This window comes from Populus alba, chromosome 14, assembly GCF_005239225.2.
Source record: "Populus alba chromosome 14, ASM523922v2, whole genome shotgun sequence".
Taxonomy (NCBI): Eukaryota; Viridiplantae; Streptophyta; class Magnoliopsida; order Malpighiales; family Salicaceae; genus Populus; species Populus alba.
Window position 1 is genome coordinate 347,510 of NC_133297.1, and position 17,202 is coordinate 364,711.

At 36.4% G+C, this 17,202-nt stretch overlaps 3 protein-coding genes across 4 annotated transcripts; 2 read left to right on the top strand and 1 right to left on the bottom strand.

The window, feature by feature from the left end:
* Window positions 1-530: 530 nt before the first annotated feature.
* On the top strand, window positions 531-9,115 carry LOC118059327 (uncharacterized). Its single transcript, XM_035072173.2, has 20 exons — window positions 531-2,027; window positions 2,592-2,795; window positions 3,268-3,372; window positions 3,484-3,549; window positions 3,629-3,793; window positions 4,016-4,090; window positions 4,188-4,342; window positions 4,575-4,710; window positions 4,805-4,874; window positions 4,959-5,086; window positions 5,191-5,247; window positions 5,597-5,782; window positions 5,870-5,962; window positions 6,644-6,729; window positions 6,828-6,894; window positions 6,973-7,039; window positions 7,153-7,289; window positions 7,584-7,675; window positions 7,793-7,859; window positions 8,476-9,115. The coding sequence occupies exons 1-20, from the start codon at window positions 801-803 to the stop codon at window positions 8,635-8,637; spliced, it is 3,345 nt and encodes a 1,114-aa protein (XP_034928064.1). The 5' UTR covers window positions 531-800; the 3' UTR covers window positions 8,638-9,115.
* A 165-nt stretch (window positions 9,116-9,280) lies between these two features.
* LOC118059328 (ethylene-responsive transcription factor ERN1) lies at window positions 9,281-11,005 on the top strand. Its single transcript, XM_035072174.2, has one exon. It carries the CDS (start codon window positions 9,945-9,947, stop codon window positions 10,776-10,778), a length of 834 nt encoding a protein of 277 aa, XP_034928065.1. The 5' UTR covers window positions 9,281-9,944; the 3' UTR covers window positions 10,779-11,005.
* A 2,839-nt stretch (window positions 11,006-13,844) lies between these two features.
* Window positions 13,845-16,793, bottom strand: LOC118059329 (tubulin alpha-3 chain). Of its 2 annotated transcripts, XM_035072177.2 has the most exons (6): window positions 16,545-16,793; window positions 15,736-15,950; window positions 15,458-15,657; window positions 14,611-15,119; window positions 14,264-14,384; window positions 13,845-14,178 (listed from the first exon to the last, which is right to left on the bottom strand). In XM_035072177.2, the coding sequence occupies exons 1-6, from the start codon at window positions 16,655-16,657 to the stop codon at window positions 14,101-14,103; spliced, it is 1,236 nt and encodes a 411-aa protein (XP_034928068.1). In that variant the 5' UTR covers window positions 16,658-16,793; the 3' UTR covers window positions 13,845-14,100. The 2 variants fall into 2 exon arrangements, with proteins under 2 accessions (XP_034928068.1, XP_034928067.1); XM_035072176.2 differs by having other exon boundaries at window positions 13,845-14,384; window positions 16,545-16,789.
* Between the last annotated feature and the right edge of the window lie 409 nt (window positions 16,794-17,202).

Here is a 17,202-nt window from a genome sequence, read left to right on the forward strand (position 1 = left end):
CTGGACAGTCCTCAGTGGATGGGCTAACCTCTTCATCTAATCCCCTCTCTAACATTGTATTCTCTTACAGCACACACCAACGCCCTCAAGACAAGGACCCGCAAATAATTCAGATTAGATCTCCACACTATAATACTGCTGCTATACGCTATACATACCATGTATGTATTCTTCCTCTTCTTATACTCTTATCATTCTTAATTAATGGTAGTTATTCCTGAAATGCCTTAGAATCTCCTATAAAATATTTCTGAATTAAAAATAAATTAATTGTGAAATCTTTTTTAGTAAAACTTTAAACCAGCAGTTTTATTTTAAAATTTTTTATTTTTTAACAGCAAATCATCCAAATGACCGAGCTCACCAAGAAGTAATTTAATTTAATTTAATTTAATGAAATTTAGTAGGAATACCCTAGTGGCTAGTGGTTAAAATCATCTTCATCTTTCCCTCCAAAATCTAACTTTAAAATGAAAAAAAAAAAAAAAATCTCACAAAAATAAAATAAAATAAAATGGGGCAGCCCATTAATCATTTAACCCAAATTCCAGCTAATCCCCTTCCCACCATTCTTTCTCTCTCCTACTTTGCCCTAGTCCCCTCCCCTCCCTTTCTTATTATCCCCTCTCCCTTTCCTTCTCCTTTCCTCCCACCCTCTCTATCTCCCCGCATATACCTGTAGAGAGAACACACACACAAAAAAAACACTCTCCTTGTCCCTACAATCCCTAAACCCCAAAAAACCTAGCCGCCACAACCAGCGCCGCAGCCGCAGCAACAAAATCTAATCTTCGGCCACCATGGACGAGTCAACTCAACTCCAGCAAGCGCAACTCGCGGCAGTCCTTGGGGGCGATCCTTCGCAATTCGAAACCCTAATCTCTTCGCTCATGTCATCGTCCAACGAAACTCGATCTCAAGCGGAGCTCATCTTCAACCTCGCCAAACAACACGATCCAAACTCGCTCTGTCTAAAACTCGCTCACCTCCTTCAGTTCTCTCCTCACCTCGACGCTCGTGCTATGTCCGCTGTCCTCCTCCGTAAACTCCTCACTCGTGACGACTCGTACCTCTGGCCGCGCCTCTCTCCGCAAACTCAGTCCTCTCTCAAATCGATTCTCCTCGCCTGTCTCCAGCAAGAGTCTGTTAAATCGAACACCAAGAAGTTGTGCGACACCGTTTCTGAGCTTGCTTCCGGGATTTTACCCGATAATGGCTGGCCTGAGCTTTTGCCGTTTATGTTTCAGTGTGTGACGTCAGATTCCGTCAAGTTGCAGGAATCTGCGTTTTTGATCTTCGCGCAGCTGTCTCAGTATATCGGAGAGAGTTTGATTCCCTTTATCAAGGAGTTGCACGGGGTTTTTCTGCAGTGTTTGGGGTCGAGCACGAATTTTGATGTCAAAATCGCGGCCTTGAATGCTGTGATTAATTTTATCCAGTGTTTGGATAATTCGTCCGATAGAGATCGATTTCAGGATTTGTTGCCGTCGATGATAAGGACTTTAACGGAGGCTTTAAATAATGGGAACGAAGCGACTGCTCAGGAGGCGTTGGAGTTGTTGATTGAGTTGGCGGGGACGGAGCCCAGGTTTTTGAGGAGGCAGTTGGTGGATGTCGTGGGTTCAATGTTGCAAATTGCGGAGGCGGAGAGTTTGGAGGAAGGAACTAGGCATTTGGCTATTGAGTTTGTGATTACATTGGCGGAAGCTAGGGAGAGGGCACCGGGGATGATGAGGAAGTTACCGCAGTTTATCAGTAGATTGTTCGGGATACTGATGAGGATGTTGTTGGATATTGAGGATGATCCGGCATGGCATAGTGCGGAGAATGAGGATGAAGATGCGGGGGAAACAAGTAATTATAGCGTGGGACAAGAGTGTTTGGATAGGTTGGCCATTTCTTTGGGTGGGAATACTATTGTTCCTGTTGCTTCGGAACAATTGCCTGCGTATTTGGCTGCTCCTGAGTGGCAGAAACATCATGCTGCTCTTATTGCATTGGCTCAGATTGCTGAAGGGTGCTCTAAGGTACATAGAATCGATGACTATATTCTCTTGTCTGTGACTTGTGATTAATGTCTGAATGTTATGCTGTTTGATTTTTACTTTATATATACGCATTTGAATTTGAAGGATGATCCATGATACAAGAATGATTTTGTTTCTTTCTATTTGAGTTATTTGTAGCTATACAGTACATCACTATATATTTTTTTTTTAAATGTTAACTATTGAATGTGTACATTTGGTTTTGTTGTGTTGAATTTGAAGGAATTAATTGCATTTGCCGATGTTATCCAGTTTTTTTTTCCAGTAATGTATGGTCGTATTGCCAATGGCCAGTTATTTTAGTTTTATTATGCAATTCAGTACTATTATTTGTATGCATTTGTTTTCCTTGTGTTTTGTGCATTGGATGTTGGTAAGAACCACTAAGTTAACAGCACTTGATGCTCTGATTATTTGATGTGGGAAAATTTGAAGTGGAATTATATTGGTTTTTTAGTTTGTACTATAAATATATGTAGCTTTTTTTTCTTAGAAAGAATTGGGTCTCTTGGTGTTATTTTGTTTTGTGTTTTGTTGATGTAGGTAATGCTAAAAAACCTGGAACAAGTAGTTACAATGGTCCTAAATTCATTTTATGACCCCCATCCCCGTGTGAGATGGGCAGCTATTAATGCAATTGGGCAGTTGTCCACGGATTTGGGTCCAGATTTGCAAAATCAATACCATCAGAGAGTTTTGCCTGCATTAGCAGCTGCCATGGATGATTTTCAGAATCCTCGTGTTCAGGTTAGCTATGGTCATTGCTTTGTGTCTTTTCAAGTTATTAATTCTAAATTTCGTATGCAGGATCTTGACTAGAATAGATATGCTTCAGATGATTTCATTAAAGTCCATTCTTTGTTACAATAGCTCTTGTTGCAAGGTCCTTTCTGCTTGAGCAACTGTAATTATGAAATATACTTACAAATAGCTTTTAATGGTGAACTTATGGTCAAGTTAAGCTCATGTCACTTTCCCAGCAGCTATACAGTTATATGTATATATAGTTCAGTTCTGTGTATTGTGTGCATGCACAGCTTCATGTTTTTCATGCATGCACTTCAGTATGCACTCCATATTTTTTATTTTTGCCCTTTGTTGGGTGGGGGGGGGTTCCTTTGGATCCATTGACATTTAATTTTATATGGAAGAACACAGTCAAAGATTATGCTGTTGTTCTTTACAGTTACTGATTAGTCATCGTATTCTTTTCTGACAGGCACATGCTGCTTCGGCTGTGCTCAACTTCAGTGAGAATTGTACTCCAGAAATTTTAACACCGTACCTAGATGGAGTAGTGAGCAAATTGCTTGTTCTTCTACAGGTATATTCATGGAAGGATAGAAAATAAAATTTCAAATAATTTATGCGAATTCACTTTTTTGCAAAAACACAAATTTCTTGTATGTCTTTATATTCCATGTATGTGCTGCAGAATGGAAAACAAATGGTGCAAGAGGGAGCGTTGACTGCTTTGGCATCAGTTGCTGATTCCTCTCAGGTAATGTATTGTATCTGCTTGGATTCTTAGTTTCATTCACGCAATGGAAGATTTGGTCTAATAGTCTCTGGTTTTATAGGAGCACTTCCAAAAATACTATGATGCAGTCATGCCTTACTTGAAGACTATCTTGGTGAATGCAAATGACAAAGCTAACCGCATGCTTCGTGCCAAATCTATGGAGTGCATCAGTCTAGTTGGGATGGCAGTGGGGAAAGAGAAGTTTAGGGATGATGCCAAGCAGGTAGGTTTCTTTACATACATACAACTCTTCCTTTTCTTGGGAACCTGGAAGTGTTTCCTTGGATGAATCCCATTGTCTTTCATGGAGTACCCTTGCAGTCGACCATGGGATAGGGGAGAATGTGTCAATGGTTTGCTCTTGGTTTCTTTTATCACCTGTTTTGTTACCACAGTATACTAAAGTATCCACCCATATCCGGGTCTATATTTATGTTTTTGCCAGGTCATGGATGTACTCCTGTCATTGCAAGTATCTCAGATGGAGTCAGATGATCCAACAACAAGTTACATGCTACAAGTATGCTTCGATTGCTAAAAATTGTGTTGAAAATATCTTAAATTTCATCTTCTTGTGAACTGTGTTGTCTCACGATCTTTACTCTATACTGTTTTAGGCATGGGCCAGACTTTGCAAGTGTTTAGGACAAGATTTTCTTCCTTACATGAGTGTTGTCATGCCACCTTTGCTTCAGTCTGCTCAACTCAAGCCTGATGTAACCATTACATCTGCGGATTCAGATAATGACATTGATGATTCTGATGATGAAAGGTGTAAAAATTTTCCTTGAACTTGATCTTATTGAAAGTGTTATATATGAATTTCTTGGTGGTACTTTGCCCAATTGCTTAGATCAATAGTGAAAGATGCATTTCAAGCACAGCAGTTGCCAAATTCTTATGAATGTAGCTTCTGTGCTTTCTCTTGTGATCATATGCATTTAGACACCCAAACACACATGCAGTCGTGTTCGCATCTTGCTAAAAATTTGTTTCTGTTATAGTATGGAGACTATCACCCTTGGTGACAAAAGAATTGGGATCAAGACTAGTGTTCTGGAAGAAAAAGCTACTGCTTGTAACATGTTATGTTGCTACGCTGATGAGCTGAAGGAAGGATTCTTTCCATGGATTGATCAGGTTTGTTGGTGCAACATATTTTCAATTGTTCTATTATTTACTTATTACAACTTTCAAGTGCCATGACACTAATATAATGATGTTCTACATGCAGGTTGCCCCAACCTTGGTACCTCTTCTTAAATTTTATTTTCATGAAGAGGTTAGGAAAGCAGCTGTTTCAGGTATTGAATTGATGATGCACATTTCTTTTCCTTTGGTTCCTGTTGTCGGTAATACTCACTGGAATCTTTGAATTTCTTCGCCAGCCATGCCAGAACTTCTGCGTTCTGCAAAATTAGCTGTCGAGAAAGGGCTTTCTCAGGGTCGCAATGAGTCTTATGTGAAGCAGCTGTCTGACTATATTATTCCAGCCCTGGTTGAAGCACTGCACAAGGTTACCCGTGTTTCTTTTCATTTGTCTAGTGTCGGTAGAACTGTACATTTATAATTATCTCAATTTAAAGCGATGAGATTCTTGACTCTTAAAATTGATTGCAGGAACCCGATACTGAGATCTGTGCAAGCATGCTGGATGCCTTAAATGAATGCTTGCAGGTTTGTTGTAGTCATTATTGACTTTAGTAATGTCACTTTCTTTGCTTTTTCACTGGGTCATGGTTTGTAACCCATCCAGTCATCCTGAATCAAATTCTGGATAAAAATCAGAACTCTTCTGCATAGGTGTGGCATCTTAACAGAGTGATCAATGGTTTTGTGGTTTGCCAATAAATCTGTCACATAAAATCATTTGATACTTGTGAAGGGGAAATTAGGAAATGCGTTTTTTTTAATCTTGTGGTGTCCATTTCTCTGCTGCAATCCATGTGAAATCCCCTGCAATCCATGTATGTCAAAATAGGTTCATTGCTGAATGTATTTTTCAATCGTCTGTTTCTTCTTCCAGATATCTGGAGTGCTTGTTGATGAAGGTCAAGTGCGATCTGTTGTGGATGAGGTGAAACTGGTCATCACTGCCAGCTCAAGTCGCAAGAGAGAGAGAGCAGAGAGAGCCAAAGCTGAAGACTTTGATGCAGAGGAGGGAGAGTTGATCAAGGAGGAAAATGAACAAGAGGAGGAAGTTTTCGACCAAGTCAGTATATATCACTATAAGTCAACTGATTTTCCTCTATAATCCCTGAATTTTATTTTTCTTAGTTGGATAACATTTTATTTCCAGGTTGGTGAAATCTTGGGAACTCTGATTAAAACATTCAAAGCTTCTTTCTTGCCTTTCTTTGATGAGCTATCATCCTATCTTACTCCCATGTGGGTAAGTCTTCTGCCATGATCAGCTTCCCTTGCCTTTGGGAATCTTATACTTGCCTTTGGGAATCTCTTTTGGTTCTTTGTTTGTATTACTTTATATAAGTTGCCCAAAATTTTGGTATGTGAGATCTCTTTGTAGTTCCTTCCATCTTGTTTACATGCTCTTACGTGTGGCAGTGCTTGTGTGAGCACAGATTTGTTGGTTTATATATTTTTCCCAACAGCTATAGTTTAGAAAATATAGAAAGGCTAAATGTTATGCATATCATGTTTCTGTGTTCAGTATGAGAATTGGAATGGTGAAGATTATTCCCTTTCTTACTGTAGCTGTTTAATGGATGATAATGGGGTTGAAAAAAGCTCTAATAATTTGGCTTGAAACTTGGCTGTATTTCAAAGTGCAAAACACTGAATTTTTATGTTTCTATAACCAATCAGTACTAATTAACACCACCCACTCTGCATGATGAAGGGTGACATGATCTTGTTGAAACCTGTGCTTATGACAGATTGAAATTTCTATTTCACGAAGGCATAAATTCTAAAGATGATTGCTTTCTCTTGGTGTGCAGCTGTATGAACAAAAATAGAAATTTATACCTTAAGCAACTGACTAATAACAATGCTGTGAATAGTTATGCTAGTTTAATTCTTGAGTTATTAGTCTGATGTGTAGTGAATGTAGGGCAAGGATAAGACTGCTGAAGAGAGAAGGATTGCAATTTGCATTTTTGATGATGTTGCGGAGCAATGTCGCGAGGCGGCTCTTAAGTAAGCTTCTAGTAGAACACACACGCGCACTCCTACGGACTGGTTATCATTATCTAGAATTTTTTGTTTGATGCAACTGTTACAATGTGAATGGACAGATATTATGATACATATCTTCCTTTCTTACTGGAGGCTTGCAATGATGACAACCCAGATGTTCGGCAGGTCTGCACTAACTATGATCTGGTAGTTGTTTGCTTTAGATTGGCTATATTCCCATCCATATTGTGTGGTTGTTTTCAGGCAGCTGTATACGGGCTTGGTGTTTGTGCAGAAGTTGGTGGTTCTGTGTTTAAACATCTAGTTGGAGGTAACTTTTGTCTGTATCCTTAAGGAGTCAATTTTTTTTACTCTAGCAGAAGTAAATGCGTTGATTTTCTTTTGTATTTCATGAAAGTGATATTTGCCAGTTGTTTTCTCCAGAGGCTTTATCAAGACTTAATGTTGTAATACGGCATCCTAATGCTAAGCAACCAGACAATGTCATGGCATATGATAATGCTGTTTCAGCTTTAGGGAAAATTTGCCAGTTTCATCGTGACAGTATAGATTCAGCTCAGGTATTCAATCATCTGTCTTGTCATTAAGCATATTGCATTGCCTAGGCATATCCCCATCCATCATCTGTATGTGATGAGCTGCTGAGAATGCTGTCTGTTTCTAACAGTCCTACCTATGAATTGATTTTTTGCAACAAAGCTCACTGAAACCTTTATGGCTGTGTTGTGTAGACAAAGGGCTTGTTTTATTGGATCATTAAAAATCATTGTAGAGGTTTTCCATTATGTGATTTGCCTTTGAGTTTGGTGTTTTTTCCAGCATTCTTCTTGATTGACACGTGTCTTGTTTGGCAGGTTGTTCCTGCATGGTTAAACTGTTTGCCAATAACAGGAGACTTGATTGAAGCAAAAGCTGTTCATGAACAACTTTGTTCAATGGTGGAGAGGTAATGACTGTCATTCTCTCTCTCCCCCTTAATTTTTGGTTTTGGTTTATCCATACTTTAGTGTGCTTTTACCAATTGCCAACCATTAATAATGAACTCCTTATCATCCATCTACAGGTCAGATAGAGAACTTTTGGGACCCAACAATCAGTATCTTCCTAAGATTGTTTCAGTATTTGCTGAGGTTAGTTTCTGTTTTTATGCATCTACCTTGCTATTGTACAACTTGAATAAATTTCTAAATTTTTGTTTTGATCTCATTGTTATTACTCAAAAAGTCTAGATTTCATGATGTTTTGTCGATCTGATCCAATAGTTGCTTTTAGCCATTTGACAAGTATTGAAATGCAGTGAAACAATAACCTGCTAAATCAAATACATTTATTTATGCAAGAATGTCCCCCAAATTTTGCTTCCAGCTTGACTCGGGAACTGCTATGCTATCCTTCACCTAATTTTAATGCAATATTTTGTGGGCTCGGATTAATTTATGCACAAAGATATTTACCCTGTCTCAACTCTGGGCTTCCTATATTGTCATTAATTTTATTATACGGTAATCAGCAATCAATTTTCCCATCTGACTCAATACTTTATTTATGTCAAGTCCCTTCACCTAACATGACAACTCTCATTAAGTACGTGAGGTTTGGTTTATAATTTCCCTGTGATCTTAAAAGGAATTTGTATGGTCAATAGATAAGAGCAATGCTGGAAATTGTCAAATGTTCTTGCATGTTAAATGTGGGTTACGTTTGCAATTTGTTTTTCTCATTGAGGGAATGTTACTGTTCCTATAGGTTGTATGTGGTAAGGATCTAGCAACCGAACAAACTGTAAGCCGAATGGTTAATCTTCTGAGACAACTACAACAAACCTTACCACCAGCTACCTGGGCCTCAACCTTGTCGGTGTTGCATCCACAACAACAGATGGCATTGCAATCCATCCTCTCATCATAATATCTTGGCTGGCGAACCCAACTGGCTATGGTGAAGATGCAATCTCCAGTTTGTTGTTAAAATATATTTATAACCCATTCTTTGGAAGAGATGTTTCCCATCGTTTGCTTTCTGCAAGGCCTTCTACAACAACCTGGCTTCGGTTTGAATGAGTGTGAGAGTCGTTGCCATTGAAAATGAATCCGTTTTTGTAGAATGTGTATATTCATTTATAAGTGTTATTTATACTCCAGATTGAGTGGCGGGGGGGAAAGAAAAAGGAAGTGTAGGTATCGTTTGTCCCTTTTTTTTCTTTTTCTTATTTGGTGGTGGTTTAAGGTTTGAGGGTTGTCAGTGAAGCAATTCTTGTCGCAGTTTTGTCCCCATTGTGGTGCTATTTTTGGGTTAAATACAAACAAACATCTTGATTGTGATCATGTATGCACTGGGATCTTGAATTGGTTATTCTTTCATTATAATTGCAATTTTGATTCCGATAGGTAGCTGATATAAACAACTCGATTATCCTATTGATCCCTGTTAACCTGGCAATCTACCATCTGCAGGAGGATTGCTATGAACGGATTTTAAGTTTGGATTTTAATATAATATTAGCGAATGAAGATATAGTTTGTTTTCAGTCTTTATATTTTCTCTCTTTTTTTTTTTTTTTTTTATCTAAAAAATAAAACCTCTAGCTGGGTTGAGTTCTGAATTAACATGCTGGTTTAGTAACACTTTCTCATCTAATTCGATTTCGACGAGGTTAGGGATGACATGGCTTGTTGATGAATTTAGATGTTCTGGCTTGCGAGGTTAAGCAAAATCAACTTCCATAGGACGCTGTTTGTTTGATAATGCGAGTAAAGATTCCTCAGAGGAGAGGCAGGCTGTGGAAGCTCAGATTCCCACCAAAATGGGATTTCTTTCTCTCTCCGGAAGGGCCCAATCATGCTCTTCTTTGAAGGCTAGGGCTCCAAGTGTCTTGCCTTCGTGCCTTGCACGATTCTTGCTTTGTCTTTAGGTTGACCAGCTGAAGGAGAGGATTCCAACTTCAACCTTAAAACAATTAGAAAAATCGCTTTGACTTGTTTTCCAGGTCTTGATGGCTTGCATGTCTCGCCTTTCAGGCCTTGGCTTCAACCTTGATAAATCAGCCATGCTTAAAACAGAACAAATTCCAAGGGAAAATGCCGACAAGAAAGAAAGACGAGACCCCCACTAAGATTAAACAACTGGGAAACCACTTGCTATCCCTATATAAATCACCCTCTCTCTCTCTCTCTCTCTCTCTATGCTCACCCTCTCCTCTTCAAAACATTTGCTGAATGGAATATCATCAGTTCCAAAAGCAGCCTAAAGGGGTCTCACCTAGCAAACCAAGCAAATTCAAGGAGAGATGCTTAAGCAACAACTCCAAAAACAAGTTCGTTGGAGTTAGACAAAGGCCTTCAGGGAAATGGATTGCAGAGATCAAAGACACTACTCAGAAGATCAGAATGTGGCTTGGGACCTTTGAGACAGCTGAGGAAGCTGCTCGAGCTTATGATGAAGCTGCCTGTCTTCTTCGTGGCTCGAATACTCGAACCAACTTCAACACTCATGTTTCTTCCAACTCTCCTATTTCTACGAAAATTAGAAACCTTCTCAATCACAAAAGGAGTTTGAAACAAAACTCTTCCACAACTCCCCCCGCGAAATCTACTATTAGAGCCAGCACCATAGTTAGTACCACGAGTGCTTTCAATAGTAGCGTTGATACTCTTCCATCATCTATTGCTAGCCATGCTAGTTATTTCAATGGCATCAAACAAGAAAACCAAATGTTTGATAATGCTTATAGACCAGACTTGAGTGGCTGCTTTGGAGGCCTTGAACCGGTCACTTCTCAGTTCCATCCCTCGTGCTCATTCCCATCTGGGTTTGATCCTCACATTCCATATATTCAAGAAAGAATGGAGCTCCCAAGGGATGTTGGTTTGTTGTCTGATGCATCATCCTGCGTAGAATTAACCGAATTCGAACGCATGAAGGTGGAAAGGCAGATATCAGCATCGTTATATGACATGAATGGAGTGAATGAGTACTTTGAGAATGCTAATGATTCAAGTGAGGCTCTCTGGGATCTCCCTACACTCTGTCAATTGTTCTGTCCTAGTTAGTTCTCTCGATTTTTTTGAAATTTGATGCAAGATTCGAGAAAGATATAGACAGCAGCTGTGTTTTGATATCATATACTATATGAATTTGATCCATTCATAGATGAATGAATTCCTTGATATTTTGCTTTTAATGATTTTACAAGGCATGAACACAGTTATTCATACAAGTATGTTTCACACTTCTTACCCATGTTTTATGCCATCTTCTTCCCAATTCTCCCAAAATATATTTGACGAGCACTTATTCAATGTTTCTAGAATATCTGCTTTATAAAATCTAGTGCAATTTATGGAAAATTATTATAACTTAATTTTAATGGATACGAGAGATCATGTATAGAGTTTTCATTCATTCATTCATATAATCCAGGATATTGGCAATATTGGATTTTAGATGGTAATTACTCATGCTATATTGAGGGTTGAATCATATTTTTTTTATATAAAAAAAATATATTTTGATGTTGTTAATTTACTTTTTAGTAAAATAAAAAATTAAACTATATGAAGATTGACTTGATATTACTTATTTGATTTCGTAGATCCAAAAATAACTTGAATAACCAATAAAAATATAGTTTGACTTAAAAAATTAAGAAAACATCTTTTTTTTTTAATATTGAAACGATAATATATTAGATTAACTTATATCAACTCAATTTAATCTGCTAAACTCATTATCTAAGTGATGAGACCTTGACAGCCCTATAGAAATCAAATAAAAAAATTATTAAACTCAATTCTCAATTACCTCAATGTTGAAAGATGAAATTAAAAATAAAATTCAACTAAAAAAATTAGTCAAGTCAACCCGGGTCAACCTCATATAAAATAAATCAAAATAAATTAAGAAGTTTAATTCTTAATCAACTCAATGTTGAAGGATGAATTGAAAAAAAAAAAACACAAAAAAACCACCAGAGTCAATAGACCAAACTCGCGACCTGGATCATGAGATCGAAATAATCTCATAAAATGAAATTTAAAATAAATTATGAAGCCTAATTTTCAATCAACACAATATTAAAAGATAAAAAAAAACAATATGATAGAAAAAAGGATAAAAAAAATAACTCGGGTTAACATGTTAAACTCGGGTAATGAGACTGGGATAAATCTATAGAAAGCAAATAAAAAAAATAATTTCCAATCAACTCAATGTTAAAGAATGAAGTTGAAAAAAAAAAAAAAAAAAAAATAACTCGAGTCAATATGACTAACCCAAAAAATCCATTACCATTATAACTCTATAGAAAACTAATCAAAACAAATTATAAAATCAAATACCTAATAAATTCAATGTTAAAACTAAAAAAAATGAAATTTAAAAAAAAATCTAAAACATTTTAAGGACTAAAGTGATAGTATATGTTAATAAAAATCATTTTTAAAATTTTATCAAATAATGTAATCGGAACATGAACAATAGATCATTAACTCGAATCCTATCAATCCCATTATTTTTAATTAAATTAAAAATTTTAACACAAAATAAAAGTTAACATGTTAAAGTTACAAGTATTAACAAAATCTATTTTTCATGGAAAAAGTATTGTATATTACCTGATTTAGTGTGGATTATAATAGTAAAATTATATTTTTACCCTTGAGGAAAAAAGTGTTTGAAATGGCCAACATAAAATTTTTGTATAATGGATTTACTTTAGTACCCTTAGAAGCAAAATTTATTTAACTATAGCTAGTAGCATTCTTGATTTTCTACTCTTAATAATGCAATAACTCTATCACCATCAAAATAACAATTTTCAAAGCTTTTTTGCAGGGACAAAATCATCATTTAATAATGGTTTGTTAACAATATCTATTTGGTCTTTGGTTGATTGTCTTTTGACACAAAAAAACAAAAAATTGCAAACGTGTGCATGTTAGACACTCTGTCGTCTTTAAATAGCGTATGTTGATTACTACGGTGGCATAAAAAATTGTTCTACCGTGTCATTTGATGTGTCCCAACATTCTTTATTTTTTTTTTGTGGGCATCACATGTATGATGATGATGTTGTCTAATTTAGTATCGATTTATTCTTTTTTTCGCTTCATTTTTCTCTCATATGCCTTGATTTTCATACTGTTTATGAAAAATATTACAGCAACCTTTAAACTTCTTTTCCTTTATGGTCCAAACCTGTTTTATTTGGAAAAATCACTTCAAATTAGATTTTTTTTTTCCTGAAGTTTTTCATCTCATATGCCTTGATTTTCATATTGTTTATGGAAAATATCACAACAACCTTTAAACTTCTTTTCTTTTATGGTCCAAACCTGTTTTATTTGGAAAAATCACTTCAAATTAGATTTTTTTTTTATTTTGTCCTGAAGTTTTTCATCTCTTAAATTTAGCCCTAATTTTTTTTTTGTTTTGTTTGGGATGAATTATAGATTTTATTTGTTTCTTGCAATTTTTTTTTATTATTTTCATGTTTGGTCCTGATTTTTTTTATTGCTATTTTTTTTTTAATTTTATCATTCAAAATTAAAATGGTTAGGGACTAAGCTTTTTACTTTAGCCTAAGTTTGAGACTTCACAAGTTATGATTTTTAAAGATAAACCTTGATTTAGAAAATGTTTCCAAGTATGTTTGTTTTTTCATTTTATTAAATTGATGTTATTATATATGTGAATCGACTAATCAACCTGGATTTTAAATTTCTTTTACTTATTTGAAAATCCTAGCATTGTCTAAACTTATTTTAGTTACATTATTTTTTCACAATCTCATTCCCACATTAAATGTTCTGAGTGAGTTAATATAGCGTATCACTATCTCAGTACCTTGAAAAAATATTCCATGTAAATTGTCACCATGAAAAATGTTAAACGGGTATGAATTAAACTACATTTTGGAGGCAACCACTACTAAGACATCATGTCTCAAATAAGAGTTTTTCTAAAGCCCAATGAGCAAATTTATTTACTCGACAAGCAAAAGGGAGCGGAGCAGCGCGTTCGGCGAGCACAGATGGCTGGGACATTCATACCCTTCGCTTTCAAAAGGGGTGCAGCAGCATGAAAAGAAAAGAGTACGCAGAAATAAGAGAAGCAAAACGCAGAAATGACGAATAACTTCATTCTGAAATGTCGAACTCTTTCAACAACCAAAAAAATGTCGACCTCGAAACCATAAAAACACATTAAATAAGAAATATTTTTAACTGTTTTACTGAAGGATAGCAGTGCCACAAATCACAAACATAACAGCTGCGAAGCAAGAAGGGGAGGGTTGGTGGCCAAACCCTCACGGTCCTTCTCGATTGCTGGTGTTAATAACTTATTCGTAATCTTCATTGTCTTCTTCATCATCTACACCTTCAGCACCAACTTCCTCGTAATCCTTCTCAAGGGCGGCCAAATCTTCACGAGCTTCTGAGAATTCCCCCTCTTCCATGCCTTCACCAACATACCAGTGAACAAATGCCCTCTTGGAGTACATGAGATCAAATTTGTGGTCAATGCGAGAGAACACCTCAGCCACAGCTGTGTTGTTGCTGATCATGCAAACAGCACGCTGAACCTTGGCGAGATCACCCCCAGGTACTACAGTAGGTGGCTGATAGTTGATACCACATTTGAAGCCAGTTGGACACCTGTGGATTACAAGTAAAACCACATTTCAGATTAATGAAAAGTCGACCAATGGGAGAATGCCAGTTTAATGTTTCAAACTATCAAAGCATCAAGAAAACAAAAACTGAGAAGTGGAAGATTCGAGATTATCAGTGAAAATAATGTCAAGAATTGTTTTCAATTATAGAAATTTTCCCAAAGATGAGATGAACTAGGAGATGTTTTCAGCAGTATGTTTTTTCTTACCAGTCAACAAACTGAACAGTCCTTTTGGTTTTGATAGTGGCCACAGCAGCATTGACATCCTTTGGAACAACATCTCCTCGGTACATCAAACAGCAGGCCATGTATTTCCCATGCCTAGGATCACACTTAGCCATCATGCTTGCAGGCTCAAAGACAGCATTTGTGATCTCTGGAACTGACAATTGCTCATGGTATGCCTTTTCGGCTGATATGACAGGGGCATATGATGAAAGCATGAAATGGATACGGGGATAAGGAACAAGGTTGGTCTGGAACTCTGTAATGTCTACGTTTATGGCTCCATCAAACCTCAACGAAGTTGTCAAGGATGATATGATTTGAGATATCAATCGGTTCAAATTTGTGTATGTGGGTCTTTCAATATCCAAGGATCTTCGGCAAATGTCATATATAGCTTCATTATCCAAAAGCACTGTCACGTCTGTGTGCTCAAGAAGGGCATGAGTAGAGAGCACACTGTTGTAAGGCTCCACAACTGCCGTTGAAACCTGCAACCAAAGAGAAACCCGTTAAAACTGAGTTCCCTAAGAGAAACTTGTTTTGCCTACCTGAATTCAAATTTGTTATTTTTCTAACACTTGCACACTTATAATGAAGGCAACATATTAATTGACCACAAAAAAGTCCTCGACGTGACCAATAGCAAAAGGGTGTTGCACGCACTATGGGATAACACCCATGATATTTAAGTTATTTTGGCCATAAATTATATGATGCCCTTGAAATATGAACAAGCAGCCCTTATTAGAATCATTCTTCCTTCAGCATTGCCTCGTAGTGTCCGGGAACAAGGAAGCCAGGGTTTACATTATTTACAAGTACGTACCTGAGGAGAAGGATAAATGGTGAATCCAAGCTTTGACTTCTTTCCGTAATCAACAGACAAGCGTTCTAACAGCAAAGACCCCAAACCAGAACCTGTTCCACCGCCAACAGCACTAAACACTAAAAACCCTTGTAAGCCAGTGCAGTTATCAGCCAACTTCCTCACTCGATCAAGGCAGAGATCCACAATTTCCTTCCCAACTACAAACCAAAACTACATCAGTTTAATCCAACAACAATTTAAAAGGAAAATAGTTAACTAGCAACAATTTCCTTTACCTGTATAGTGTCCTCTAGCAAAATTATTAGCAGCATCTTCTTTTCCAGAAATAAGCTGTTCAGGGTGGAAAAGTTGCCGATAAGTTCCAGTCCTTACTTCATCAATAACAGTTGGTTCCAAGTCAAGGAAAATAGCTCTAGGCACATGTTTTCCAGAACCAGTCTCACTGAAGAAAGTATTGAATGCATCGTGTGCAACACCCACTGAAGCGTCACTGCAAAAAGGCATCACCTTTTTTCGGTCAGCAACCGCTCCATGAATCCAATCAAAATAACAGGGCAAAAACACACACAATACCATAACTACGACTTTGAATGGCAAAAGATTCACCGATTTAACAAAATACACTAGCTTTCAGTGAATCTCTCTTGAAATGCCAAATCATTACTGATCTTGGAAAAAAAATTATGGTTTTTCTGCAGTTGATATGTTCGAATAACGTAAAATCAAAATCAATGAAGACCAAACATGTAATTATTCTTAAAAAAGAAGAAGAAGAAGAAGAAGAAGATGCTCGATTTGGTGATTTCAACACTTAAAATGATACAAGAGTATAAGAGCAAAACGATCTTGATCCCATCAAAACTCATGCTTCAATACATGAGTACAAAAAGCAAACATGTATAAAAACAAAATACCAATAATCCTATCAACATAAACTTACAAAAACAGTAAAAGGTAAAAGAAAACAGAAACAGTATAGAACAGTAAAGAAAGAAAGAAAGAACCACTTGGCTGGTTGATCATCAAACACTAAAAAGCTTTAAACTTGATGAACAAAATTGAAAACCCAGAAAAATAAAGACACCTAGGCATCACTCCATCTGGCTGGATGCCATGTTCAAGACAGTAAAGCTCCCAACAAGCATTGCCTACTTGAATCCCTGCTTGCCCTATGTGTATGCTAATTATTTCTCTCATCTTCTTTCCTTCACTCCAAGCACTCAAATTCTCTTTCTTTCTCTCTGATGAGACACGCAAAAACTCCCTCTCTTTCTCTTTGTTTCTTCGACGTTGTTGTTATAGATCGAAAAAAATGGAAGGCAGGCTGCAAATGATGAAAAAAGATTTTTATTAGGTTAGTATCTCTATGCAGAGTTGCTTTTTTGGGTAAACTATACTTCAATCCCTATAGATTCCGAAACATTTCATTCCGTTTTTAATTGTTTAAAATTTTAATTAGTCCATTAGATGTCGTTTAATTACTGTTCGCATGGATGATTAAGATGGCCTTTTTTATATTTCAAAATAATAAAAATTTACTTTAAAATTATTCAAATTATACTTTTAATCATTATAAATTTAAAAATATTTTATTCTTCATCATACATTGTTATAAAACAAAAAAAAAATTGAAACAATCTGTTCATCATGTTTTAAAATAATAAAAATCCATATTAAAAATATTTTATATATAAATTTATTTTATATTTTTGTCTTCCTAACCAAATATATTTATCTTTTTC